The following is a 14,142-nucleotide window of genomic DNA, read 5'->3' on the forward strand; positions in this document are numbered from 1 at the left end:
CTGAGTTGATTTGCATAGTAGGGCTGCATAAGTAATAGTCTAGGAATAAAAGATTAGCTCTTCTTTATAGGAATATTGAAAACAAATTTATTTGTCGATGGAAAATAAGAGGCTGTTGCTCTTTAAGAGAAAGCACTGACCTCACAGGATGTAAGTCCTGTAGCTCATGAGTTTTTGCTTGGTTCTTGCTAGTACCATGGCTGTCTTAGTGGAGCTTAAGACAGAAGGATCTCAGGTCAATTTTTTTTTTTTTCTGGTTTATTGCTCCACTTGCTCTTAGGTGTTAACTGTTGATGGCAACAAGGTAGACTCCTGTGTTTTATTTGACAGTGAGTCTTTGAAAGACAATTGTTAGGGTTGGATGCTAGACTTGATCGAATCCAGGTGCTTTTGGATGAGTCATTTCTTCGAGGTTCAGCTGATGATGAGGAAATTACTGGTCCTGGTCACAGAAGCAGAGTGAGGTCCTGCTGGATGGCAGAACCAGCTCTCCTCAGCTTCCTGGAGTGGCTGGTTCTCAGCTGTTCAGGAGGAGAGGAAGAGTATCAAATGATTTCTGAATCAAAACCTTTTCCAGTCTATGCTGCTCTTCAGTCTACTGTCTCCAAAATTCGAAAAACCTGTAGTTTGCAAGGTAAACTTTGTGTGGGGAGCAAATGTGAGGGGTGGATGCTGCCTCTGGATTTGGGATTCCCATTGTATCTCGGTGACCATTAGATACTGGATTTTCTTTTCCAGGTCCTTGGATTTAGCACCAAGTGTTCAGACTGTAAGTTATAATCAGCTGTGTTTTTCCTGAAAGTATAAGCCTTCAAAGTAATAAGGGCATGACCCTTATTGATCTCCATGGATTTCTGTGTTCTGATTTAGTATTGTTAAGGACACTTGAACATTCAAACTCAGAACGTTCAAAAAGCATTTTGGTAAAACTGTACACAAACCACAGGTATCATAATGTAAATAGAAGCAGAAGGGACAGCAAATTGCACTCTCAAATCTGTATCTCGGTTTTAAGGGCCATTTTATTATTCCTTGGCTGTTTGCCTTAGAGTCTCAGAGCTCATGGAGCTCATTTCTGTGACTCATTCTTCTTAGTTGTGAATTTTCTTCTAATGCAGATCATTCCAGCATCAGCTGAACCCATGTTCAAAACATGCTCCTTAGATGTAAATCATACCCCTTTGTATGCTGAAGTCTCAACCTTTTGTTTTTGTGGTGTGTGAGGATGCTAAATTTACCTCTGTTCGCTGTCTTGCTGTATGTTATTCTGTGGTGAAGGTCCTGGCAGCTGTTATAGGCAGGTAGGAGCACCTCCAGCTGTTACTTTTACGGTCTTTATTCAGAAAGAATGATGCAAGTATACAATAAACCAGCTGTAAGCACACAGCATTGGTGTTACCTGACTGTTCTCTAAGTTAACAGAGTGCATAGTTGTAAACTATATGGCACTTAAGGAGCTTTCCTAATATTGGTACAAAATACAAGATATTCTGTCTAAGTCTTCATTCAAAGTTTAAAGAAGTTCTCACTGTTTTTCAATTAATAGTATGCTTTATGTATTTAGACTGATTTTTATGATCTTGTATATCTGGTGTTAATTATTAATCAAATATTTTGGACAGAGCATTCATGTCTTAGAAATTCTCAAAGCAAAGCTGGAATTCTTTAGTAGTTGTCCAGTGGACATCTGGATAAGTGACAATAATTTGGGCTAGTTGCTGCCCATTAATCTTTGGAGTTAATACTATTTTGACTAACAATATTACTGTTGCTTTATTGTTCTAAGGGTTTGAATTTTGTCTTAACAACTGCATCTCATTGCTGTTGCTTCTGGTTAGCTGTATAACTTGCCCCTTTGAATGGGATCTCTGTTTGTAATCAGCTGTTTTCAACCAAGAGTCATTCATAATGGCAGATTGTGAGGTTTGGGTTCAACAGCACAAAAAAAAAGAACGAATGCTCATATTGAACTCTCTGCCAGTATCCATACATTGTGTGTTTTGTTGTCCTTTGAGTCATGGAGATTATTCTTTAGCGTTAAATACTTGAGAAAGTGGTACTGTGACAAATTCAGACTTCCAGGAGTGGTTTACTAGCAAGATCGATTGTAAAAAGCATTTACTGGTTCTATTGTTGTGACTTTACTATATCATATAAAAATTTATGTATTATTTATATAATACATGATTTCTGTATTTATGGATATTATTAAAAAGTATATAGCCTCTTTTGTGAAATGCAGTACAAAACTTTCCAGGACAATGTAATTGTCTGAATTTTCAGAGACAACCTGTTGAACGGGTTTCTCCAGTTTTCAGCCAAAGATTTAGCCAAACTAAACAAAGACTGAATTAGCTTATCTTCTTTCTCTACAGCTTCTGCTCTCTGGCAGTTCAGTTGTGAAACCTTACAACCCTTACCAAGTTTTTTTTTTCAGCAATGTTGTGCCTCCATAAAAATTTTCTTAAGCTTTTTGTCTGCTTCTCAAAATTTGCCATCTTGCCACCGACACCAGTTTGTCGCGGGTGGGAGTGGAAGGCTTAGGCAAAATGTGTTTTAAAAAAGCCCTGCTGTCGAGTCACGAGGTGCAGAAAGGACTCCCTTGCTTTCTAAACTCCTCCTCAGAGAGGAGTCTAAGTGTGGCTGAATCTGATCAGCCTCAGTCAGCTGTTTAAATTTAAGGAATGACAGAGGTGTGATTGAACCACTTCTGTCCTACAGGTTTTAATGATTGGCAAAATGAGAATATCTATATAAAATGAATCGTGTATTATTACAAATGATCAGACAAAAGATCTTAATCGGAATTATTTACTTCACGATATAAATGTTAAAGCTACTAGTAGTGTGATACAAGATAGTGCACTACATTGAAGCAGTTATTGTAGCATTATATTAAAGCTAGCAAAAAGAAATAACTATTAAGTAGAGATTTTATGTAAGTTACCTGTACCAGCAGTTGAGGGGAGATCTCTTTTGCTCAGCCTCAAGGAGTATCTTTGGAGGGCATCCCCAGTTAAGGGAGGAATCTCCACAAATACACCACAGGAAAAGGGTTATGTCAGAAGAACCTGACTGTATGAAAGGGGCTTTATACTATAAAAGTGATTGACTGCTAGACACAAGTTTACAGGCCAGCTATCAGCTTATCTGTCACATCCAACTTCAAAAAGCAGGATGTGTGTTTGGAGGTTGGCGAACCAGGCTGGTTTTAGCGTGATTCAGCACTAAAAAACCGGCACCATGGCGGCACTGGTAGCTCACCACAGATAGCTTGCACTGTTTGCGTTCTCTGATTGGATTCTAGGTCTTAATTGGGGTAACACACAAATTTAAACATCAGGCAGTTCAGGTAAGCTGGTTTCTGTGTGTGCCTTTGTCAGCTTCGGTGACTACTTGATGCTTTACAGCTTCTTTCAGCACTCACAGAACACTTTTTGACCACAGGATGTTGGGTGCAGTGGTACTGCTGAGCATGAAAGTTTATCTGCCTTGTGCCAGATTTACATGTGTGTGGATGAGAAATACATCCCACTGTTAGGAGTACTGTCCTGGTACTGTGTTCCTGCTCTTACAGTCTACCTGCACCAGCCGGATTCCTCAACAGCGTTACCAGTTTTGTAACGTAGCAACAACAGGGCTTTATAGCTTTACCTGGTTATTGTCTTTGGAATATATACTTTTTTTTTTTTCCAAGTATCAATGGGGAGACTTTATGGTTTACCTGAAGACTTGCACCAAGTGATTCTTTAATGCAGAGATTGTGACAGGAGGAAGTAGAGGATTTTGTATCTACTTTTATTCTGAGGTCGGCTAGTAAGGAGCAGTAATTGCTACAAGTTGTAAGCAATCAGGTGAGCAAACCTGCAGCCTAATTTTAAAGTACCTACACTCTCTATTCTTCACAATTACCTTCCTGTAATAATATAATTAATAACTGTTTAAAGGCATGAGAAAAATGAACCTTGGATGAGATCTGTATTTGACAATGAGTCTTGATAGGCATCTTGCTCTGGTCTCTATACTGTGTACTTAAACAAATCTGTATTCTTTTTTTAAAAGTGTTTGCAGTGCTGATTTTCATTAAGTATTTTATATGTTCTTTAAAAATAACTATGTATATCTAGTCAATTGGATGTAGAGATGTCTACATTTACTGAAGATGCAGTAATTTTACAGGAACTGTTGGGCCTAGTTTTCACAATTGTATGCTAGTAGAGAGAAAAAAAATTGAGTTACTTCTCTTCAATAAAGCAGAATAAAGTTTTATAGCCAGTACTTAGAAGGTGTCCTGAATGAGTGTCCTTAGGCAAAACATTGTTTATCTCAAAATCGCTGTCTGATAAAGATTGGAAACTTCATATTAGCATGCTTGGTTGTGTAGACTGATTGAACTGCAAGTGTTTATGTGGTTTTTATACTAGCATGTGTGTTTATGTTCACTTTTTTTTTTTTTCCATTTCTTTGCCTCTTCTCAAGAGTATGAGGTTGTTAGGTGTGCAGAGGTTCAGGTGAGAGGAGCTGGAGGAACGCTCTTGTACTCACAGTACTAGTTTTCTTCCATTAACTGAGGATTATTTGTAGTTAGTGAGCTTTCACGTTGTTCCTTCTCTAATCCCTTCAACCTCTATTGTAAGGACTGTTTTAAGTTTTGGAAGATCTTTTTGGGCTTCCCATATTTTTTATGGTAAATGGCTATAACAAATGTCTTTAAAAATATTCTTGCATGTGTGGGGCTTTTTCAGAATTTTTTGCATTCAGTCACATGGTTGTTGACGCTCAGTGAGGAGTGATTTAAATATATAGTTATCTGCTGAATTTTGGAATACTTTTACAAGTTACCTGTGCCTACTTTAGTTTTCTTTACTTACTATTTTTATTTTAAAAAAATAACACTTATGACAGGAGTTTTAGGCTGGTTTACAAGGAAATAATTAATGTTGTTTGTAATGTCAGTTTTCTTTAGTAATTTGTTGCTGCTTACATATGAATTACGTGAGAATGGAAAAAAACCCTCAGATATTTTTAGAAAATTAAATTATGTAAAATGGACAAAAAAGCCCAGAAGGGCCTGTCCTTACAGGACAATTGCAACATGAGCTTGTAAGTTTTATAAAACTTCTTTAGAAAACATTATTGAATTGTTTTCTCTGCTTCATACCTTTCCCTGTCTTTTGTCCATCCATCTATAGATAAATCTAATTTTAAGAATTCTGGGTGTTCTAGAAGAGCAGTTAGGGTAGAAGAGAAATTAAACAGTTTACAGACGAGATGTACTTTTTGGTATAACAGTAAGTATTCTTTTGTGGGAATGTCTAGAAAAAAATCTAATCATAGGCAAGTTATTTTGTACTCACTGCTGTGGAAAATCCAGTTGGCAGTCATGACATCATAAATGTCATAATGTTATTTCTCTTAAGTGTTACAATGGTTAAATTTTCCCTTTCCTGTTTGATGCTTTTTGTTTTCTCCAGCACTTTCAGTTTTCTGGTGCTTTTCCTTTTGATTTCTTTTTATCTTGTATGACACTAGTTAGATTTTTACAAAGAAGACGGAGAGAAATTTTGTGTTTGATTGTAGTGTAGGGGTGGGGGGTTTTGGGGGTGTTCTCTAAATGTTTGGTTAAAATTTGAAATGCTTATTAAATGCTGCATTTTGTATTATGAATACCTGGAAAAACCTTTCATTCTCTTTAAATATAGCAGGAACGTAACTTGGCTGAGGAAGTCTTCACATTAGGAAGTACAACATTCTGTCAGAGTAACGTGTTAAATTGAGTTATGCTCAAACTAAATACTTTATTCATTTTTCAAGTAACAGAAGGTAGTGTTTCAGTGTCGAAAGCTGCTTTTTTTTGGTTGGGTTTTTTGTTTTGTTTTTTTGGTGGTTTTTTTTGGCAGCTGCAACATTGGAAGCTCTCTATCAGTGCTTCAAGTACTCCACAAGCTGTTTTGAAAACATGGTGCGTGCCTTGTGGAGATAAGTGAAAAGGAGGGTTGAGTGTTCTCTGCATATATTTATCTGTACATATATATAAACAAACTAGTATTCCTTTTAGCCTTCCGTGCTATGGAAGTGTAATGAACTGAACTGAATATTGGAACTGATTGTTTTATAAGGGAAAAACCAAAAGCAGCATATATGATACTTGTGTTGTCTGTTTCAGGGTTCTTTCTTAAAAGAAAAATAAGGCAAAAACATGTAAAGGCTTGCCTGTAACTGTAATCTCCCTCATGAGTTTTGCCTAGGTGTTCCCCAAAATATGTCCTCATCTATAATATTTCCCTGTGTTCCCCACCACCCTGGATTTAGTCTTCAGCTTTTTCATTTTGTCCTGTTCGGTTTTGATGTCTTTTTTTTTTTTTTTTTTTTTAACCTTCTTGTAACAAATACAGAGTTTGTTAAACTATGTGTGCTGTAATATCTGAGGAATATGGTAAGCTATGGCTATAGGGCAAACAAACTAGAAATATATAATTTATATGGCACTGTTTGCTTCTCATAAGCTTTTTTAAGAATAGAATTTCATGAATAGCATTTTCATGGGGAATTAAATACATTTAAACTGATTGGAAATTACATATTTCTCAAGTTATTGAATCTTGTTATTATGTATATGAAAACATTTAAACTGTTTCCTTCCAAAAACAAGCCCTTTATGGTTAACAGTGTATGGCATATAGGACTTTCCCTACCAGTTCTCACTGGGGAAAACTCGCAGTTGTGTAACTTTGGGGTTTTTTTCCTCGACTTTTATTTTCACAACACATTTGTACATTTTGTTGGTGAAGCTGAATGTACAGTGTTCTTTAAGGAAATGGGAAGGATAATGCTGATGCTATACACTTTACCGGCATCCAAACTGGTACAGTGCTACTATTTCCATTGGAAATGGGTCTTTTCCTTCCCTTTTCTGTTCAAAAGTTCACTGAAAATGCCTGTGTGCCATGAAAATAGCTTGAGTAGTGAGTAACCAGGAGCATAGCTGGCAGTGTGGTTGCTTTTTTTCCACAGTGCTTTTAAATATGCCCATGTCCTCCGCCCTCCCCGTGTTGTGAAAGTTTCCCACATTTGAAACCTGAGGATTTGCATTGGTTACAGTTTTACTGTTGTTGGGAGCTGGCAGATGGTTACAGCCTCTGTTGAGCAATAGAGTGATGGAGTAGTCCCGTGTCAGCTGAGTGAGGCTCCACAGCTGTGCTCGGTTACAAAAACTCTGGGGTGACTTGTGAAGTGTAATCTAAACGTTCAGTTTGTTGAGGTAAAACTTTTCATCAGTAATATATTTTCCTTTCAGGATAGTTCCAAATCTGACTGTGGTTTCTTGATCAAGCTCCAGATGTGAGGGCACTTCTTAGTAATCTTTTTTTCCTTCCTTTTAACTGGAAGAAGGACTCAAGTGAAAGAGAGATACAGTGTAAAAATCAAACTTGAAAGTGCTGGTTTGTACTCTGTAGCAGAGATGCCTTTCTCTCTAACTCTTCTTTTTTCTTTTTTCTTTTTGCAAATACTAGGAAGTTCAGGAATAGCTTTAAGACAGTTATGTATGAATTTATTTCAGTTATAAATATTGTATAACTGTGACTGTTGTTTATTATCCAATGAATATTTGAGAACTCTGGTCTGTCACAGAAGCGATGGGATTCCATTGTCCTGTGATTTGAATCATAGTGATTCATTAGGAAAGCGAAGGTGTAACAAACATGGCAGATAATAAAGAGCAGTAGAGGGGGAAAGAAGGCTGCATTAGGGAATTAAGGTAGGTGGAAAATTTAAATTTAAAAACAAAACACCAACCTACTGGAGAGAAAATCAATGTTTTACCAATACCTAGTTGATTTAACAGGCAAAATACTTTTGGAAGAAAACAGAACAGAGGTATTTTAGTCTGTACTAGGTCAATCAGTAAACAGAAGTAGCTCACATAGTATTTCAGTAAATTTTGGTTTAATGCATCTGTTTTATTTTTCTTTACATTTTCATGTTGTTGAAGTTAGAATATACTTATTACTAAAAATGAAAGCTTAGGTAATTTCTAGGCATTATGGTAAACTTATGGCTCTGAATCACATGCCTAGGAAAGAACTGCTCTATATTGCTGAAGTCCCTTTTTTGGTCTGTGAGACTACAAAAACAATGTTAAGATGTACATATTAAAGTTTGGGTACCTTAGGTGGTCACAAGCATGTCTTTATGTATTAACATGTACGAAGTACTGAGTACTAATCTGCAGAAGAATCAGACCAGGCAATGCACGTTTCACAGCTTGCTTGTGTTTTAATATCGATAGATTCCCGTTGGGTGCGACTTTGATGTGTACAGTTCGGCTTTTTGTTCCTCCAGGTTTGCAGCACAGAAGCATGCTTTCCCCTGAGCCCTACACTACCAGCTGTGATACAGAATGTCTCTAAGAGAGAACAACAGTGTGGTTTTTGCGTATGAATCTTCAGTACACAGCACCAACGTGCTCCTCAGTCTCGATGATCAAAGAAAGCAAGATATTCTTTGTGATGTTACAATTTTAGTGGAAGATCAGCGATTTCGGGCTCACAGAGCTGTGCTTGCAGCTTGCAGCAGTTACTTCCTTTCAAGAATTGTGGGCCAGGTGGACGCTGATCTTATCATCACTTTACCAGAAGAGGTAAGTGTCACTCCCTTCTGTGTTTTACCTGCCAGTGCTTCTAATCTGGTTTTTCTCTTTTACAGTAAGCTGGTGCTTAACTGACAAGTTGAGGTAAAGGGTTTAAGGACTGAAGGGAAGGAATTTCCAAGTTGTAAAGCTGCTGTTGGTTGAGGTAAAGGCTAGACAGATGAGTGTTTGTCACAGACCACAGATAAGTGAATGCTGTCACAGGAAATGCATAGGGAAGATCTTTTTAATTATGTATTACTTTTAAAATTATGCACCTCTTTCAAAGGATGTAAATTTGTCAAAAAACAGGGCTCAAAGGGTAAAGAGATATTGCAGAACTTGGAGGAAAGGTACTCATCAGTGAATATTTTTAGTGACATTACAGACTTTATGGGCAAGAGTGAGTTGAGTGTTTATGCAGAAATTATGTATCCAGAAAGCCTGTACTTCAGTAGCCACTTTAAAGGCTTTGTAACATACTGAATCTGAAAGCATAAGATTCTGTGCCAGATTCTCTGTTTGTACAGAAAATTAGAAGAGATCAAGTGTTTTCTCTAAAGAGTTTCAGTGGTCTTTATTATTCTCTTAGTGAATTTGTTACAAAATTGTTACAGCATAGTACCACTAGGCCACTTTTACTCACTCAGCCTTCTTGCTGTGTCTGTGTTTTTCTTCTTGATGCTTTTTTTTTTTTCTAGCAGCTTAATATGTTGATAGCCTGAATGTCTCTCAGGTTAAAAGAAAGGTAATGACGTGAGCTGATGTGAAAGGGAAGTAGGATGCTGGGGAATGCAAAGCCGTGACTTGGCATAAAAGAGGGAAATTAGTGGCATGAAAAACTTGTGATGTTGAAGAGGGGAATTTTGCTTTGGGATGATGGAAAAAACAGCATATTGGAAGATCAAGCAATGTACATTAAATCTGGGGAAAGAATAAGAAATATACATCAAAATTGGAGAGAGGAAAAATAATCTCTGGTGCAAAGCAACAGCATTCCAATGAACCCATGAAATAAACCTGAGTTAAAAGGGACCAGAGTTTGTACAGAAAATGGAGAAACATAATCCTGATATTTACTATAGTATAGACTCAAGAGGACTCCTAATGTATTATGTTTCTGATATAAGAACTGAATCTGCTGAAACAACTAGCAAATTTTTAACAGTGAATCTGATCTCTTACTAATTTGAACTGATCACTTCCTCAGTAAAAGCATTTTAAGACTCAGCAACTTGAACTTCTCTTCTGGGAACTGTTAAATATTTTGAAATAAGTCATTTTGTGAAGCTGCATATTTGAGACAAACACTGATCACATGGTTTGCTTTTTTTTTTTTAACCTTTTTAATCATCAAAAATATTTGAAGTTTGGGATTGGTGACTGGTGTCTTTCATTTTAGATACAAAAATATTTTTTGAATTCAAGTACTTCAAATATACTGTAAAGACTAACTACTGTAGGTTCTGTGTTGGTTTTTTCTGTCAGTGTCTTTACTCTGTGTTTAGACTTTTATCCCAAATACAAATTAAATAAATGGCTACTGCAAGAGTTGCTTTTCTAGATCAGTCAGACAGAGTCTCTTTTAGAGTTCTCTCTTGTTTGAGCACAACCAACTAGAAATGTGTAAAAGAAATTGAAAGGAGTAAAGTGTTTGTTCCCTCGATCTTTCCAGTTTTTAGTAGTATTTCTACCTAAACAGAAAGAATGTACAGTTTTAAAATACCTTCCGTTTCACTTATGAATGCTACTTGTTCATAATCCCACTTTAATGATTTATTAACAACAATGAACTTAATACTGTCTTTTATACTCCATTACATTATTGAGGATGAATTCATGTGGCGATGTCTCCAGACTACTCTCCAGAGCATATTTCAAATGCTATTTTAAGAGTTCTTTAGGTAGTTCAGAGAAGTTTACAGCCAGTTTTGATGATCTGTCTCTGTGCACATTTCTTCAACTTCCTTTCATGTGTTGTGTCCTTTAAAAAAACCACAACAAACAACCACTTAAAAAAGCAAAGTAAACAAACCCTAGACTGCTTCCTAAATCAAATTGCTTGTAAAGTTAATTATTTTGCTGGCAGAAGAATTCAGGATAGTTCATGCATTGATATAGCACTTTATTTAGCATAAAACGCTGTTCATTTTCAATAAAGGAGGGGAGCAGAATGCGGGCTTGAGTTTGAATATTAATAGTAACTCATATTGCTTTATCCTTCATTTTCAGAGAAAGGCTAAAAGAAGTGTCATGTCATTTGTAATATGGTGATCTGTTTGCAGCTTCCTACTTGATCCTTTAGTATTTTTTTCATGTGTAGATGATCTTGTTCAATTTGAATTAATACAGTTTTTTATCTCTGGCTTCCCTGCTAGGCAACTGTTGTGAAGATAAAAATGTTCAACCAAAATTACCTACCCCAAAGGGGCTTTAAACTGAGAATTTGGTTTGATGTAGTTTTTGGGTGCAATTCTTTTAACGTGTGGGAGGAAGAAAGGAGTTGGTGGCTCTACTAGGAAATAATCATATGTGGTCAAACTCCCTTTTTTCAAACTTTCTTATATTGGTGATTCATGAGTGATTAATGGTAATTGCTCTTCAAAAGGTACAGTTAAATACCAGCAGCATAATCTTATTCTAGTGTAATTAATATGCAACTTGGCTTTGAAAGACATCTTTGTGAAGTTGGAATCCAGTTACTGGTTCTCAGTGTACAGCAATATTTTTCACTTGTTAGTCTGTCCTGCTGGCAGCACAGGTAATTTGGGGGGTTGTGTATTTCTCTACTTAAACCCTTATTGACCATACTAATATTTTGCTTCTTTTTTAACAGGTAACACTTAAAGGATTTAGTCCTCTGCTTCAGTTTGCATATACAGCTAAACTTATTTTAAATAAAGACAATGTGTCTGAAGTTTGCAAATGCGCCGAGTTTTTGGGTGTACGCAACATTGAAGAGTCTTGCTTTCAGTTTCTCAAATTCAAATTTTTGGACTTCAAGTTGGATCAGCAGGAATGCCCTAGGAAGAAGTGTTGTACGCAGCGTTGTCAGAAAGCGAACCTGAAAACCGGCAATGCGGATGACGGAGACCCGGAAACAAATGATGAAGCAGAAGCACTTTCGGAAAAGGAATATAGTCAAACTCCTGACACAAAGCTCTGTAAAGATGAAGAAAATGCTAAATCATTGCCTGCTCTCCAAGACAGCGCCAATCAAAACTGTGATCCTGTACATTTAGAAAGGGGTAGAACTTCCAGCTTATCTTCCCAGTGCCCAAAGTATAGGAAATTCCAGAAGGCTTTTGGAAATGACAAAGTTCATTCTTCAGAGTCCAATTCCAGTATTAAAGACATTCAGGTGCCACCATTTGCCACTTTTCCCGATAAGGAAATACCTGATACTGATGGCGTACAAAAAGCTCAAGAGTGTGTACCTATGCAGCTGGTCTCAAACTGTGAAGAGACTTGGGTGAAAATGGAAGAAGAGGAAGAATGCATTCAGAAAAAGGAGGAGTCAAAGAGCGATTCTGTGACTCAGAATGTGTCATGTCCTGTGGAGAAAATGGATCTTGCTGCTTTTCCCCAAAACTCTGCTGCATCTCACGTACTCAATTCTGTGTCTATTTTACACACTTGCGAGCAATATGGTAACTTGAAGTTCAGTAGTGTGCAGAACAACACAGTCTTAGCTGAAAAAACTGCATCTGGTACTGGAGCTGGGACTGACAAAATTGAAAGTCAAGGTGATACCTCCTCAAAGGTCGATTTATGCGCTAGGGAAGCCACTAACATCCCATCAGCTGGTGATCGAAGCAGTGTGGAGAGAGAGGTGGCAGAGCATCTAGCAAAAGGGTTCTGGAGTGATGTTTACAGCACGGAAGCCTGTCAAATACATTTACCATCTGCAGTTCCCAAAGAGTGCTTGGAGCCAGTATACTCGGGGAAAAAATCAGAATGTCCGTGGCTGGGTATCAGGATCAGTGAGAGCCCTGAACCTTGCCCTCAGCGAACTTTTACAACACTGAGTTCTGTCAACTGCCCCTTTATAAGCAACCTTAGCACCGAAGGATGTGCCAACAGCTCTGAAATAAGCAGTGGAGATTATGTGCAGGGACAGCAACAAGAACAATGTCCCTATAATTATGTGATAAGTTTGGGAGAAGATTCGGAGACTGATACTGAGGGAGACAGTGAATCCTGTTCAGCAAGAGAACAAGAATGTGAGGTAAGAACATCCTGGTGTGTCCTTTGCTTTCCTGTCTTTCCCTATTAAAAAAATATTTTGAGTCTTTTGTGGGGTTTTATTTTTTTTCCTGTGGCTGCTTGTTTTAAAAGTCTGGGAATTAAAATATTAACCTTCCAAGGTTTATATGGAAGGTCACTATTAATTCAGGGAGACTTACCAAGTATTTTTGACAGGACATTGAAGTGTTAGATGCTTATATATTAGATCTTTTAAGATACTTTTCTCAAACAACTGTGTCAGAAAAGGTTCTGAATCTTAAATCAAGGCACGGAGGTTCTTTTTTGTAGTTTTTTTTCTTTTATCTGCTGCAGTTAGCTTAAGAAAACTAAACTTCTTGGAACCTTTGTTTTATAGAAACTAACAGTTTTCTTGGTCGTATTCTGAGTTGTAGGGAGAAGGTAGAACTGATACTTCAGATTAACTGTGAAATGAAAATAAAGTTTTCAAGCTGGCTTTAATAGCTGTGTGTTTAAGACTGTTTAATCATCTTCTCTGAAACTAAGGTTATATTTGTTTCTCCAACTGCAGTAATTATTTGGCACTTCCTTTCTTTGTTATTGTTTGTTAGTGGTTTAGGCAGATGCCATATAAGTTGTCTAATCCCAAAAGACTTTGCAATATACCTAGAACAATATCTGTCTCAGTTATTAGAACTGCAGAATTGCAGTGTAACTCTGTGTACAGTGGATCATTTAATGATATGAAAATTCAGTTGTTCTTAAAGCACTAGATTTCTTTTTCTTTTCAAGATGGAAGGCCTCACTGAGGCTGACCATAAGTGGAAGCTGCCATCAATATAAAAAATTGGCATGCCAAACAAAAGGCCAAAATTGATTAAACACATTTCTCATCTTTATGTGAGAGAGAAGGAGATGGCATCATTCCTAAAGACAATGCTCTGTCTCTTTTCCATTTCTCTGTTTGCTTTTTAAACTAAATTGAGATCTTTGACCACAGCAAGGTAGCATATTCTGCTACTTACTATACTCAATGGTAAGGATTAAAATAAAGCATCTTTAGTTGGATACTCATAAAACGTGATGATTATTTTATAAAGATAAATATGTTTTTCAGTATTAATCAACACTTTGTGATCTCAAATGCTTTTGTAGTTCAGAGATACAACAGTAGCAAGAACCTGGTTCTCTCTCTTCTCTAGCATTAAGAATTACAAGACAGATACTGTGACTTATGTATTTTGAGGAAATGCCCGTTTCAGATGAACTTTTCCTGCAGGAGAAAAAAAAAAGTATAGGTATAAAAA

The 14,142-nt window shown here is 36.9% G+C and overlaps 1 protein-coding gene across 2 annotated transcripts in view; it reads left to right on the plus strand.

The window, feature by feature from the left end:
• The window catches only part of BACH1 (BTB domain and CNC homolog 1), a 29,550-nt gene that overhangs the window by 5,691 nt on the left and 9,717 nt on the right, over positions 1–14,142 (plus strand). For both annotated transcript variants that reach the window (XM_050332631.1, XM_050332630.1), the window contains exons 2-3: positions 8,344–8,641; positions 11,466–12,857. In XM_050332631.1, coding sequence (XP_050188588.1) covers positions 8,402–8,641; positions 11,466–12,857 — 1,632 coding nt within the window. In that variant the 5' untranslated portion in view covers positions 8,344–8,401. The remainder of the gene's footprint in view (positions 1–8,343; positions 8,642–11,465; positions 12,858–14,142) is intronic.

Source organism: Myiozetetes cayanensis, unplaced genomic scaffold (assembly GCF_022539395.1).
Source record: "Myiozetetes cayanensis isolate MyiCay16 unplaced genomic scaffold, myiCay2020 scf5-8, whole genome shotgun sequence".
Lineage (NCBI taxonomy): Eukaryota > Metazoa > Chordata > Aves > Passeriformes > Tyrannidae > Myiozetetes > Myiozetetes cayanensis.